A 15,748-nucleotide genomic window follows, 5' to 3' on the forward strand; every position below is an offset into this window, starting at 1 on the left:
ACTATTATAAAATGAACTAGGTTTTGACCCGCATTTTAAAAGTGGCGGACTTTTTTGTTATAATTTAGTACAAAAAAATTCAAAGGTGATTTTTATAAAAATATTTTTGTTACTATATTGAAACTCTGATATGGATTGTCGATATCAAAATCAAAATAAGTTTTTCCTACCATATATCTTAGGGGTGGACACTTCGGTTATCTTCTCAGTTCGGTTCGGTTCGGGGTCGGATTGGTTTGTTTAGTTTGGTTCTAGTAATTTCCAACTGAAGTAAATCATGAGTTAGTTTGGTTCGGTTTATCGGTTCGGTTTTAAACCAAACCTTTCAGGTTGGAAAATCTTCAATCGAATTATTTGAAAAAGATTTCGGTTCGGTTTGAATCGATATCGATTCGGTTAGTTTCGTTTGACTCGGTTCGGTTTGAATTTTTTGCCCACCCCAAATATATCTAAACCGAGTATTTCTTGAAATATATTATCGTAGTAACCGATGATCCGTACTTTAACAGCGAGGTTATTTTGTTTGTACATTTTAATTTGAAAATATAAATATTTAGATCCGTGTTTCTGAAGCCAAAGTAATTTATGGTTTGAAATTATAGTAAATTTACATTTTTCTATTTTATCATATATAATTAATGTTAAGATTCACATAGATATTATATTTTAATTATTTTCAGTGAGTTCAAATTTTGTACCTTTAATAAAATTTGAATATGTGATATATTCATTTTTTCCAGCTTAAAATTGAATGAGTAATCATTTATTATAAATGTTATTTTCTGTCTTATTATAATTATAAAATATTATTTTCAATTTTGATTTAAAAATAGAAATGAAACACTTATTTTGGAATTTGTAAAAATAAATATAATAGTATAATATATAGTATCTAATATAATTTTAAAATTATTTTCATATAATAAAAATGTATATGTATCCTTCTTTTGTTTGAATTTAACTAATTGGATATGTGCAGTAAAGTGTCATCACTAAGTTATGTTATAATCATATCAAAACCCCACCTATCTATGTTAGTTATGATGATAATATATATTAAAACAAAAAAAATAAAAATGTAAGTTTACGTGGAAAAAATGTCTATGTACTATCATATATACAAATAAAAATGTGACTATTTAATTCAAATTCTATGTGAAACTATATTAGGCTGAATATTGTTTGTTCAGATTTTCTAAAGATCTCTTCAAAATAATTTAGGTAATTTAAATATTAAATATTTAATATATTACAGTGGTATTTCTGTAAATAGTTTGAAAAATTAAGGGGATGAAAAATGTCTGCTGTTTTAATTTTAACTAGATCTTGACCCGTCCGACCGGACGGGTATTTATTTTATGTTTTTTTAATTTTCTTTTAATATTAAATGATGTTTTATAATATTTAAATATAAATTTAAATTGGAAATTATTTTTTTGTTATAATAAAAATTAAAATTAAAATTTTTTGATATAAATTTTAAACTTTCTAATTAAAATAATATAGAGGTGGGTCATAATTTTTTCCAATTCAAACATCTTTGCATCCCTCAAAAACAAAGAAAATAAATTTATAAACACATAAAATATATAACCATATTTGGAACTACAATTTCTATTAAAATAAATTTGTTGAAGAAAAATAATGTTGCGCTGTTTTTGTTTATTTCTAGAGCTTGACCCATGATATTATAAATATTTCTTTCACTTTAATTTTTTTCTCTGTACTAATAGTATACTATATATATTTGTAAATTAAAATGTATTACATAATTGTTAATATAACATTTTAAAACATAACGATTTTATTTATTACTTTAAAATAATTATATTTTGTGATTTAATAGTCTATTATATCACAGTGTATCATATAAACAAATCTTATATTTATAACTAATTGGACTTATATATGGAAGCATTATGCTAATAATATATGAAACAAAATATTTTATATTTTATTTATATGTTATATAAATTGATAATGATGTGTGATTTTTTATTTTATTATTTATTACTAATAAATATTAAAAATATTTAATATGTCAATACGAAATATATTAGGAAATATATTTTGGTTAAGATTTTATTAAGGAAATCTATTTTTTAAATTAGTAAACAACATTAAATGCTTAAATATATTATTTAAATTAGGAAAATGCAATCATACTTAGATATAACTTCATTTAATACCTCAGTGGCATGACAATGTAAATATAGTGAAAAAGTAAGGGTTAATCTAATTATGTACTTTTGTTTTAATAGTTTAGATTGTATTGATTACCCGGATATACTTTTATTCTAATCTTCTTTCGGGCTTTTGTGTTTGCTGATAGAATTTGGGCTTAGGTTAATTTTTTGTCTGAATAAAGAAGCCCACAGACCAAACTATTCATCCTCTCTTCGCCGTTTTCTCACTTCCACATCTTAGACCTAATCTGTTGAGCCTTTCGACTCCCACCCCTCCTGTTTCTCATCTTTTCATATCCTTTTTGACGATTAATTCACCCCTACCATCTCTAATCTATCATTCCCAAACTCATTCAATTGATTCCTTTCACTTTCCTCTCTGTTTTTCTATTTATAAGCTTTTTTCATTTCTTATTTCTCCACCGAAATTGCTAATCTACTCTTAAACACTCAACCTGATGGATCCCACCGGAAACTCTTCACTCTCCGGCATCCGCGAGAACGGCAAGAAGACCGTCGCCTCCTCTGCAAATCCGAAACCAAACGGGAAGTCCACTGAGAAATGCAGGAGGCCGTCATTGGATCGCTGACTACGACGAGGAAGATTGGAAACCGCTCAAGTTTGTGTCTTTTAGTTCTGCAACTCCCTCTCAATTGATTTCTAGAAAGTTTCTCTCTAAAAATGACAGGAGGCAGTGCACTTTAGGGCACAGTGTAAGGAGAGGAAGTTGATTACCGTACGGCGGATTGCCTCGCTGAAGAATAATGTAGCGGTTGATTTTCACCACCATAACCGTTACTGACATCGCTGGAAACAAAAAAAAGGTAAACACTTTGCAAAAGAGATCGAAGAAAGAATGAGTTGACCTTAAATCTCTGTTTCTTTTAGTTTTTGATATACCTTTTGTTTTTGTTTCTACTTGAATTAGGAAAAAAGATGCCAAGAAAGAAGATTTCAGGAAGTATTTAGAGTTCAGTAGAGTTATTGATTCTCTAACCAAAGGTGTTGTTTCTTTTTCTACATTACACCATCACTAAAACACACTACTATTTCTGTATCAAATAGTTTGATCGTTTTCTGACATAGTAATTTGATTTATACTCTTTTGTATGTTCTGGAACACAATCTGGGTTTCGAATGTACTTCTAGTTGTTTCGTATGAGCAGAATGACAAGTCTTCCTCTGCTTTAGAGTCAGTAAGTTCCTGGACACCTACTTTGTTTCTAACCAGTATGTACCCAGGTGATGATAGCTTCTACGAACTTTGTCGGGTGGAACTGGGTTGCTCTTGCCAGGCAGTCATGGTACTGCTGTGGAGTCACGCAAGAAGCTATCAGAAGAAGTCTAAAACTTTGATGTGCAAGATACCGACTCCGTATCATCATGCAGAGCACCTTCTGCGAGCTTCTTCTTCTCTACAACCAAACCTATCAACAGTTCTTCTCCTTCCTCAGTAAGACTCCTCTCGGTTTCTTGGAACTCGGGTTGTGAAGCTCAGTATCCTACTCGGACCCCCCCAATGGATCTAGAGCCACTTGCTGGTTCAAGTTCGGAAAGGTGAGAATGCTGGAATCTATGGCAGCCAATCACGGGATGATTTCGACAGAGACGATGTTGAACAGTATTTCAACTATATGGGGATGCTTGCGGTGGAAGGAACCTTAGATTGTCATGCATATATTTAAGTTTAAAGTATTGTGCATATATTTAATCTTAGATTTATTTTATAATAACCTTAAAATCAACTATGCAAAGCTATTACTTTTATCGTAGATCTCTATATCATTGATACACAGTTTATTTTCTAAATAATTTTGTAAAATGTTCTGAATTATAAAACCTTAACAAAGCTATATTTAGACTTAAAAAAATGGAGTTAAGGATAAAAAATCCTTTACGCTTTAACTTTAAATATGAGAATCCAAAGACGAAAAATCACTTTACAAATATTAATATAGATTATTAAATTAAACATAAATAAATTGATCGAATGCGTTCCAAAAAAAATTGATTGAATAAAAAATTAATTATACCAAATATTCCGCGCCTAGCGTGGATAAAAAATCTAGTGAAGATAATAATAGTTTGCTTAAGATTAAGAGACTTTGTAATCCTGATCATTTATATAAGCACGTGTTTCCTTCTTCAATTCTTTTCCATAACTAAAAGACATAAAAAGTAAATAACCAATCTTCTAGAAAAAGTAAATAGCAGCTCAGTCAACAATCTACAACCTATGGAGACAGCGGAACAACTTCATCCACAACCAAGGCTTACTTCCTCCTGTCATGTTGCATAAGTTCATTGACAAGGAAGTAAGAAACTCGATCACTGCAAGGAAACACAGGAAACAGTTTGGAAATCTGATGTCTTTGTGGCTTAGATAATGGCTCACTCCTTTGTCTATGTTCTTGTTTCACCTTGTTTTATTCTTTTTTTGCCAAGGTGTCTCAGTTTTTTTAATTTGCAACTCTTGTAAAATCAAACTGTCATTTTTAATGATACTAACAGTTATGCAAAAAAAAAGAAAAGAAAACGATACTGAGTTTACATCAGAAACGTTTAGAAACGTTTCCAAAACCTAAATTCACCGTCTCCAAAAAACTTTGCCGTCCCCACCTTTCTGAAACGTTTCTGAAACGTCCATACGCCGTCCCCACACCGTCCCCGTCCCGGAAACGCATCTGGTACGGGAGACGTCAAGGAAATGCCGTCCCCGTGCTTCATAATAATAGACTCAGAATGACCAAGTTGTTTCTGAATGAGCACTACAAAAGTATATATCGTTTTTTCTTCAAAATAGTGTTTGTTGTCTATTATGTTTTGATATAACTTTCAAAAAAAAAATTGATACAAACTAAAACTCAACACATACCACGCATAAGTTTTTCCATGTATTGTTCTTTGAATCATATTCATCTTACAGTGAAATGCTCAAATACACATTTTGCAAGAGTAGAACATTTTCCATGACTTAGATACAACTATAAAAATGGTGTTACTATATTGACAAGAACGAAAACAACAAAATGCATTACAACATACTAAATCAGATTGTGCAATCTCAAATATAAAATCCTAGTTCTACTTGAAATGTTGTTTTACAGAGACATATATATAGAAGACAATACTTTATTTCATAAAATATCAAATAAAAGTAAAAACAGAAATTGTTATTACACGAAAGCAGGTATAAAGAAACATAAGAAAGGTTAAATAACCTCACATGTTAAACAATGTTCTTTGCCAACTAAAGAAAAACAACTTCACAAGTGCTGGAGCATCTTGGTATTGCAAGGAGTTCCTGGAGAATGATATACTTTGCTTTTTTCATATTATGTTTCTCAAACCTTAGACACAATTTGTCCAGGACTCTTGAATTCTTCAGAAAGTATCTTACTAGCTCTATCTCTCCTTCATATCCCAAGATCGGACTTTTCAACTCAACAAACTTAAGTGATGATATCAAACAAGGAGGCACGGATGAAAACACCACCTTTGGCTCTCCATCAACCAAGTCCTGCGAGAGTAAGAAGCAAAATAAAGGAAAACAAGTTAAGTAGATGCAAATATGAAATCTTCACAAAAAAATATTATAATAGAGGTTAGAGCTATTCATCACCAAGATGAGAGATTTTAGCTTTGGGCAGCTCCTAAGAATCATTGGTAAAACATTCAGATCGAACACAGAAAAGCTAGCGCTCAACTGGGATAGGTAAGGAAATTGGAGCTGAGGTTCTATTTTCTTGATGACCTGATAGCAAATGTAAGAGAGCATTAATTAATGAAACAGAAAAAAAAACTTATAGAGAGAATATTTATGTACTCAGATATTTGCAAATGTATATATACCTTAACAGTAATATAACTAATGGCTAGACATCTGGCCCTTGAAATACTGGCGAAGAAATTGCAAACCATGCTTTTCTTGGATGAACCATATCTATCTAAATCATAGCTCGTACCTAAGGAGATATCAATATCTACCTTGGCAGTGAAACCTATATTGATGATTTTAAAATTGTTCGTTAAGCAACACTTAATCATCAAAAACTGGAGTAGAGGAGCATCAATAACAACTCCACTTTGTAAAGGCTGATTTATATAGACTCTCTTCAGTGTCTGTGAGCACACTTTTAAAACGGTAGCCGGTTTTAAGACGGTTAAATCTTCCAAAACTGGAGAGCCTGAGATAAGTTTCACCAAAGTGGTCTCATTGAGATGTTTAACATATTCTAACTGCATGATCTTCAGACAAGGTAAGGAAACAACCTCAGGAGCATTAACCATGAATGCCCCATAGAGACGTAAGTGTACCAATGTCGCACATGTATACAAGTTCAAAGGTATCTGAACTGGATCCTTGAATGAGTATGCAAAATGAACATCGAGACGTTGAATATTATGAGTGATAGCAGCATCTATCCAAGGGGTGAGGTAAGAGGTGTCATCAACACCATGCGTGCGAATACTTAACCTGAGTTTGCGTATCCATGATACCTTGTGTTTATCGAAGAACATGTCGGTAAAACTTACAAAGGCATCGAAACTGGAGAATGAGTGAGAGTCTAAGTCCAAATCAGGAACACGTTCCCAAAGATTTATCCATCTTTTGGATAAAAGACTTGTTCTAACAACGTCACATGTAGAAAGATGAGTAAGGATGTGAGATATCAAATCATCAGGTAACTGGCTTATCCTATCTTCATGCGACCCGTTGTCACAAGTTTTGGGTTTCCTCTTCTTTCTACCCACCATTTTTTTCTCCTCAAATTAAAACACAACTATATAATCTGCATCAGAAAATGTAAGACTTGAAGTTTATGGAAATGACTATTGGTTTTGGATGAAATAGGAAAAACATGTCTTCCAAGCAACCTAAGCAAAGCTTTTAAGTTTTAACCGAACCATGAAATCATGATACAGCGATCAAGAATCATAAAGAATACGGTAAGATAAATGATTACAAAATCATAACTAAAGAAAAAGAAAGAGACGAGAACAAATCTGAAAAAAAATCTAAATAAGATCCAGCTAAGTTTTCTGAAGACTATACTAAAACTTAAGAAGAGAAGAAGAACCGGAACAACGCACCATAATATGGCAGACGGGACTTAAACCTCTTCTTCTTCGTCCACGATCATGAGCATGCTTTTCTCATATCTTTGTGTATTATATATATATATATAAATATGTGTGTGTGTAAAAGTTTGTGACTGCTTTATGGATGACTATCAGGATTACTTATGAGTTAAGTTTAGATAATATTAAGAAAGAAAGAAAGTTTGACCTTGCAAGACTCTAGTCAAAATAAAAAGAAAAAAAGAAAGTTTGACCTTTTGAAAATACTAAATATACAAATAACATTGCCGTAGAAAGAAGATTTACATTGACTAGAGTTAAAATATTTCATATATATTATTTGAGAAATATTTCGGAAATTAAAACCTTAGTTTTGTATTAATTAAAAATGCATATATCCATGTGTCATTCAATTAGAATGTTCAATTATTTTACGTATCATAATTATACTGAAATTAAAAAAAATGAATGGTCCAATTTGATTTATTTCTGTCGCTAGAGAAATTAAACGAGACATATGATATCATATCATATCTTTTGCATATTGTTTATATGATATCATATCATATATCTGACATCTTCGCTTCTACCGGCCGGAGAATCGCCGATTTCGCAGCCTTCTTATCTCTCCCCTTCGAGTTTCATCCCATGTCGGCAAAATCAGAGACGTGACCGATCCGAGTTGACTCGAGACGAGGCCCGGCGAGGCTGTGGTGGTTCACTGGATGCAGCACCGGTTATACAACGTCACCGGGAGCTATCTCGATGCCGTGGAAATCATACGGAGGCTGGTGACGGTGATGGAGCAGGAACTGAGCTGCGACGACGATGGAGGAGGAGGCTGCGGTGTTGTTCGACGCACTTGGAGACGGATTAGGCGAGGAGAGTGGTGAGAGAATGGTTTTGAAAACCGGACCGGCCGGTCGGACCGGTCCAACCCTAAATCGTTAAGCTAACCGAGTCCGGATCGATTTAAAACTCGGATTTAAATTAAACCGGCTAACTCGGTTAAAACCCGGCTAAACCGGCGACTCGGGTCAGTAAATAAAACCGGTTCATCAAAATATTAAATGTCGTTTCACTAAGTTTGATATAGAAATGGTAACTTCTTGATTTGATTACAGATTCTTAGCTTTTTGTTTGAAAGCTCAAATCATTTATTTCCTTTTATAGTTTTTTATATATTTTTTTCTTCTTTTCATTATACACATCTATAACAATAAATTACTAGATTTTAGATCTTGACCCGTGCGACCGCACGGGTATTAATTTTTTATTTTAGTTTTTATTTATTTATACTAAATGATGTATTTGTAATACTTGATCGTTTTACATTGACTATGTCAGGGATGTGTATTTGGATACCCACTGATTCGGTTAAAATCTATTTGGGTTTGAGATTCCCGAGTTTAAAGATTTCAGCAACATTCAAATACTTATAAATTTTGATTTCGGTTTGATTCGGGTATTTGCGGGTTCGGTTCGGATACAGATAATCCGTTTGAATTATTTTAAAATTTTCAAAATTTACATATACTTTAAATTTCTCAAAACATATAAATTTGAGTAATGTAAGCCAAAATACCTAAATTAAAAATTAAAAAACAGGGTGAACTTCAATATTTTGATGGAAAATAAATATATATTTTAAATATTTTTGGTGTTTAATTATTGTTTATCTACTTTATATGTTTACTTTTAATTATTTTTTATATTTTCAAATAATTTAGACAACTTTAAGTTGACAAAAAGACAACTTTAAAATATCATTAATTATTGAAGAATAAAAAACAAAATACATTAATCTAACTAAAAAGACAAACATTAAAATAGGAAAGAAAAAAAAAACACATTAATCTAACTGAAAAAGACAAACATTAAAATAGGAAAACGGTAAAACAATAGTGATCACACTGATGATCACGTCTATTATCCACTGAAAAAGACAAGCATTATCCACTGATGATCACATCTATTATAACTTATATGTATACCATCGTGGTCACGCGTAAAACAATAGTGATCACAAACATTATTATTTAATAATTATTTTAATTCTATGTTTCATTTATAAATTATAACATCAAAGATTCATCTTTTCGCTGACTTTGTGTAGCTTCATGTTTTAATTCAAGTAATTTACAGGGGAAAAAAAGAAGAAAAAAAATTATAACGTCAAAGGTTTCTAGGTGTCCTCTCCGGTTATCAGATTTTCACTTATGTATATGCATATATATATATATATATATATATTTATATATAAGAAAAATCACTGAAACCCCGTTTGAACCGATTGGACCAGTCCGACCAATTGCCCAGTGATAGTTCCGAATCAGTGACCGGTCCGGTTTTCAAAATATTGGGTGAGAGATTCACCGTGGAGCAGATCGTGCTTGCGACGGAGATAAGAAACATTGTCGGAGGGAAAAGGAGGAGGGTGGTGAGGTGGAAAGAGGAGCTGAGTCGGTCGGGTTTAGACCCATTTCGCTTCGGGGAAAAATAAATTTGACTAAATATGAATATTTCCTTATTAGAAGAAACAATAAAGGATTATTAACTTAATGCACTTAAAATAAATGTTAAATATACATGTTCTGTGTTTAGACACTAGATACACGAATTAATGGAAACGTAGCCAATATGTAGTTACGGAAAATCTTTATCACCAAGGCAAAAATTAATTACATTTATTTGGAAATTAAGAAAAATCTTTATCAACCAAGGAAAATCTTATTAACTAATGGTAAAAATTAACGACATGGACTTGGAATAAGACAAGCACCCATTAAACATATAATAAGAAATACGCATAGAGCAGTTTTAAATTTTATATTATTAAAAGAAATTAAAATATCACATTTTTTATATAATAATGTTAAATCGTGTTAACATCAATTTTTTATATGTATTCATATTAAATAATATATATATTATGTTAATATTGTTTAGTTAAACTATTTACATGTAAAAATATATAAATATGTTGATTTTGAAATTGCATTTAAAAAGTATTGGTACCTTAGTATTTTAATTTTAAAATTTTCATGGAAAAACATAACATCAAAAATTTTGGGATTAATGGTTTAAATTTTTGTTACATCAAATATACAAACGTTAATAAACCATGTGAGTGAGAAGTCTTAATAATAAATATTTATATTAAAATATAATATATTTATTCAATATCATTGAAATTTATTATATACCATATAGAATAAACAAAATAATTATTTCGATTTATTTACCATAAAAATATTGTAAATAAGAAAAGGTATTATTTGTGTGATTACTCTGATATCCCAAATATTAATTGATTAAAAATTATTACTTTTGCAAGTGTAAGATTTTATTAATTAATAATTTCAAAAATCTTACAAGATATCAATAAAACGAAGATTTGTGTATAAGTAATTAAAATCGAGATATTATTGGGTTTACCTCCTAAAGTGAACTAGGTGATCCGTCCGCGCTGTTGCGCGGATATAGTTAAATTATTTAATATCTATACTTTTATTATTGAAATTTTTTATTCAGATTTAAATTGTGATTTTGATTGATCTATGGGTTTTTTTTTGACTTGATGATCCTTCATAGAGTTAAGTGATGGACAGATCCAACGGTGAGATGTGCATTGGATGCAGAGTTGAGAGTTAAGTGATTGGTCTTCCCATGTATTTTGATGCAAGTTAAATCTAAATCTATTTTGTGAATAGATAACACATCGTAACTGAATTCAAACAGCTGACATGATATTCTTTTTTTTCAACGTAACATGATATTCTTTTTATAGTATAACATGACATTTGGAGTTGTTATAAGCATCTAGATTTGCTTGGACTCTTTTATTGCGTTTGGTTTGTTTCAAGAATATATTCAAACGATCTTTTTCTCATTACCATGCAAATTATTCATGGGTCTGATTCAAAGTTTTGATTGTGTGTGTAATTGCGGAGGAGACACACCGTTTTGTTGTGAAGAGTGTAGAGAAGAACAGATAGAGAGATGAAGCAGAAGAGAAGAAACAGAATCTCTTTTACTCTGTTAAATCAGTAATGAAGAGAAAAGAACAACGAAGCTCTTCTTCTTCTCCAACCAGATATGGTGATTATGTATGTCACAACGGAACTGTTGCTGCTGCTTGAAATTCTGAATCTGATGGAGATAGACTTTGGAAAGTATGATAATACTAATAAAAAGGGGAAAAAAAGAAGTGAGATTGTGTTTTAAAGTGTCAAAATCTGGTTTTGGGATTCTCTTTTGATCTTTTCTAAATCTGAAGATCATTTTGCTTTAGCTTGAAGTTTCAGGGAAAGCTAAAGATCTATCAGTTTTTTATTAGTTTTTTTTCTTTTTCGAACTTGAATGTTTTGGGAGTATATGAGAAGAGAGAAATTGTAAATGCCTGTGTAAGTTTAAAAGTCCATGGCATGCTTGAGTAATCTTTTCGTGTAACTTTTGGGTAAGAAAACAAATACATATGTAACCAGCCAATCAAGGATGAAATTTTGCATTTACTAACTTATTTGTATATGTTTAACACAGTGTTCATGAAACAGATCTTTTCTTAAACTCTGCGAATACAGAGGATTTCATGGCTTTCATAGTAAAATTCTTTTACTGCACACGAATGCATAAGATATTTTAATTCATATAAACTTTACCGTTTATTCTATGTTTTTTAAAAGCCAAGCTTTGTGCTTTGATATTATTCAGTGATAGTATCTAACTCTTTTGGTTGTAGTCACTACAACATCATTTGAAAGTGTAGCAATTCTTACCATGCTAGCTAATTGTTCATGGACACAAAAGTTAGATGGGAGAACATATAACTTGTAACAAATCATTTGCATATATTCATTTTCCTTCATATTTTGCATTTACTAACTTATTTGTATATATTCACCATGCAAAAAAGCTTCCAAACTAAAAAAAAATCATCCTCTAACACTAACACCTCTTAAACTCTCCTCCACAGGTCCTGTCCTCGAATATTGCTTCTTACCTGACTACTCTCCTTACTCGTGGATACCGAAGAATCTCCACTATCGCACTCTTCGATAATCTTCTTTAGTCTTTCTACTACATTATCCATCGTGGGTCGCTTTTTTATTCTTTTTGAGACATAGATCAGCCAGTTTAGCCAAACTCCTTGCTCCGTCAGCCAGATAGTTATTGCGTAGCCGAGGGTCAATGATCATGCTGAAGTGTTGACTATCAGCAGGATACTCTTTGATCCATTCCAAAAGTCTTCGTTCAGTGGCTGGTTTGTTCCTCTCGATGGTTTGGCATCCGGTTATGATCTCGTAGAGCACAACACCGAAGCTATATACATCGCTCTTTAACCGCAGATGGCCTGTTTGCACGTATTCAGGAGCTGCATATCCATGTGTTCCAACTTTCTATAAAGAGAACCAAGAAAATTATCAAGAAGAAGAAAAATATTACACGATTTATCATCTAAAACTGTGTAAAAAACATAACCAAACCTTAAAAAATGCACACAGCAATTACACGACTTACCATCTAAAACTATGTAAAAATCATAACCAAACCTAACCTAACCTAACCAAAGAATTTAAAGAAATATCAAATACTTACTGCAGTTGTGACGTGAGTATTTTCTCCCTGAGGTCCTTCTCTTGCAAGCCCAAAGTCAGACAAAATTCATAATTTAAAAGCAAATTAGAGGATTTATAGTCAATATAACCTGCCCAACCAAATATCACCACTGAATCACATACTAAACTTAAAACCAGACAATGAATGTTTGAGAATCCACCTCACTTTATCTTTCCAACGGTTCATAAACTGTCGGCATTCATATACAATCAAGAACAATCAAAAGTATCTTTTTCAAAAAAAAAACAATCAAAAGTATCCGTCTTTAACCAGGTTTCCTCTTATTGTTTCGGTTTAAAGATTTCTGTACCTTGACTTCATGTAAATAAGCCAATCCTTCAGCTGCACCAAGCATGATCTGAAGCCTTTGTTTCCATGGTAATGTGCGAGCTCCACGCGTGAAGAGATGCTCCCTCTAAGCTTCGATTACACATGTACTCATAAACCAAAAGCCTCTCCATCCCGTTCTCCCCATCTTCTGAGCAATAATCTAAGAGCTTCACAACGTTCTGATGATTCAATACCCCTAGAAACTGAACTTCTGCTAGCCATTCCTTGTGACCCTAATACACACCATCACAACACAGAGAAGAGAAAAAGATCAAAACTGCTAGGAGTGTGAGACATGGCGTTAAGCTTTGTTAAAAAAGATGTAATACGTTTTATGTAATGTTAGGGTTTTAGGTATTCACAAGCCATGTCATATTATTCATAAGCCATGTCATCTATTAAATGTGCCATGTCATCTTTTTTTGGTGAGAGTCTTTGTAGAGATGACATGTAAGCAAAATTTAAAAAATCACTTCTCAAATATAGTCTAGGGGATTTCTAAGTTCACCAACCAATACTACTTTGTTATTTGATATTTGATATTTGATATCTGATATCTTTTAAAAAGGAAAACAAAATAATAAATAATTTAATTATATAATGTTTTTAAAATAAAATAAAAATAAAAAACCTAAAAATAGTAATAGTTGCAAGAAAAAAATTGTTAACGCCGTCACCACGATACTAAACCATAAACCCTAAATCATAAACCCTAAATCTTAAACCCTAAATATTTGGGTAAATCCTCAAATTTTTGGTAAATCTTAAATCCTAAAAACATTAAAAATGAAGTCCTAATAACACTAAACCATAAATCCTAATCAATAAACCCTATTGATTTAAGACAAACTATCACCGAAAAAAAACAAATTATCACGAAATGCATCATTCACCATTTCCACATATCTATCTTCTACTGTATTACCAATTTCTTCACTACCACTTAAATGCGTCATCAGATCAACAAAACTCGTTCCTAATCCCATGTCTATTTCTTCTACATGGTTGTACCAAACATAATAATCTTCCATAAATCCTCTACTATATATGTGTTTCAAGATCTTTTGCCTCGAGAGAAATTTTTCATTTCTACAAATACTATAAGGGCAAAAGAACTTACCACCATTACTCTGCGTTAATTCCTGACTATTTTTAAACGTCATGAATTCTTCTACCCCCGCGAAAAACTCTCTCGAGAAATTCTCCGTTTCTTCATCAATTCTCTTGTACATCCAAGCACGAAAATTAATATAGTTGTTGTAATTGCTCGTCATTGTTGTTCACGATTTTTTTCTCTCAAAAAACTTTAAAGATATGATTCTTACACGAGTGATGAGATAAGAAATGTGTCGGTTTTCATCTATATATAGAATATTTACCGACTGTTTTGCTATTATTTTGCTACTATTTTGCTACTGATTTTGTGACTACAACAATCAGTCGTACAAAACCGGTGTACTAAACTCAGTAATGATTTCCATGTGTTTTGTAACAGTATTTTGCGACTGATGGCCGACATAAATATAGCGACCTAGTATAAGTAGCTAAATAGTCGCAAATTACCGACTGAATAGGGACTAAGTTTAGTAGTCGTCAATTAGCGACTGATAAGTAACTGATATGGTGTAGTCGTATATCAGTAGCTAAATAGTAGGTATTCGGTTGGTATATTTAGCGACTGCAGCAGTAGTCACTAAATTCAGTAGGGAAATCCTTGTTTTCTTGTAATGCCTTGAGTAACCCTTGAATTAATGATAAACTCTAGAGTTCATAGTTTACCCAAGGATTTAGGATTTAGTGATTACGATTTAGGTTTAGTGTTATTAGGATTTCATTTTTAATATTTTTAGGGTTTAACATTTACCCAAACTTTTAGGATTTAACCAAGAGTTTAGGGTTTAAAATTTAGGGTTTATGGTTTAGTATTGTGTTAACAGTGTTATCAATGTTAGTTTATTTTTTTAAAATTATTACTATTTTAGGTGTTTTTATATTTTTATTTAAAATATACAATATAAATTAGTTTCGTTTCCTTTTTCAAAAGTTATCAAATATCAGATAACCAAATATTATTGGTTGGTGAACCTAGAGATTAATCCTAGAAAGTGAACCTAACGAAAACATAGATTGCACAAAGGTTCATCCTATGGAGTGAGCCTAAGAAAACATAGATTGCACAACAAATTTGCTTTCCTAACCCTAACTCTCCTTTCTATTCGTTACAACACCGTCAAAGAATAAATGAAAATGTCGATTGACAGTCTGAAATGGTAATGATTTTTAAATTTATCCTATTTTTCCGTAAATAGGTCTAGAATAGTTTTTAATGATTAAGTAAATGAGTCATGTATATAGTAAAATGTGTTTTGGTTTAAAATTTATTGCATACACAAATTTAATATGAACTATCATCATTTTTGTTTTAAATTTTGTTAAATATAGTATTGGGCAAAAAGATCCAAATACAAAAAACCAAACCAAATCACGATCCAAAAAAGTAGTACCGAACTTTAACCAAAATTGGTTAGAT

General features: G+C 31.5%; 1 protein-coding gene, 1 long non-coding RNA gene and 1 pseudogene across 4 annotated transcripts; 1 reads left to right on the plus strand and 2 right to left on the minus strand.

Annotated features, from left to right (window-relative positions):
* The first annotated feature begins 2,388 nt into the window (after positions 1-2,388).
* Positions 2,389-3,879, plus strand: LOC130500406 (uncharacterized). 2 transcript variants are annotated; one of them, XR_008939021.1, is made up of 3 exons: positions 2,389-3,011; positions 3,116-3,189; positions 3,337-3,879. It is a non-coding gene; the product is annotated as an uncharacterized LOC130500406 (long non-coding RNA). The 2 variants fall into 2 exon arrangements; XR_008939022.1 differs by having other exon boundaries at positions 3,354-3,879.
* Positions 3,880-5,303: 1,424 nt separating this feature from the next.
* LOC108826415 (F-box/FBD/LRR-repeat protein At1g51370) lies at positions 5,304-14,536 on the minus strand. Of its 2 annotated transcripts, none has more exons than XM_056993965.1 (4): positions 14,339-14,536; positions 6,040-6,980; positions 5,810-5,941; positions 5,304-5,707 (listed from the first exon to the last, which is right to left on the minus strand). In XM_056993965.1, the coding sequence occupies exons 2-4, from the start codon at positions 6,943-6,945 to the stop codon at positions 5,438-5,440; spliced, it is 1,308 nt and encodes a 435-aa protein (XP_056849945.1). In that variant the 5' UTR covers positions 6,946-6,980; positions 14,339-14,536; the 3' UTR covers positions 5,304-5,437. The 2 variants fall into 2 exon arrangements, with proteins under 2 accessions (XP_056849945.1, XP_018455304.2); XM_018599802.2 differs by lacking the exon at positions 14,339-14,536 and adding an exon at positions 7,282-7,639.
* LOC130500033 (probable serine/threonine-protein kinase PBL19) lies at positions 12,204-14,492 on the minus strand (annotated as a pseudogene).
* Positions 14,537-15,748: the final 1,212 nt, after the last annotated feature.

This window comes from Raphanus sativus, chromosome 9, assembly GCF_000801105.2.
Source record: "Raphanus sativus cultivar WK10039 chromosome 9, ASM80110v3, whole genome shotgun sequence".
Classification (NCBI taxonomy): Eukaryota; Viridiplantae; Streptophyta; class Magnoliopsida; order Brassicales; family Brassicaceae; genus Raphanus; species Raphanus sativus.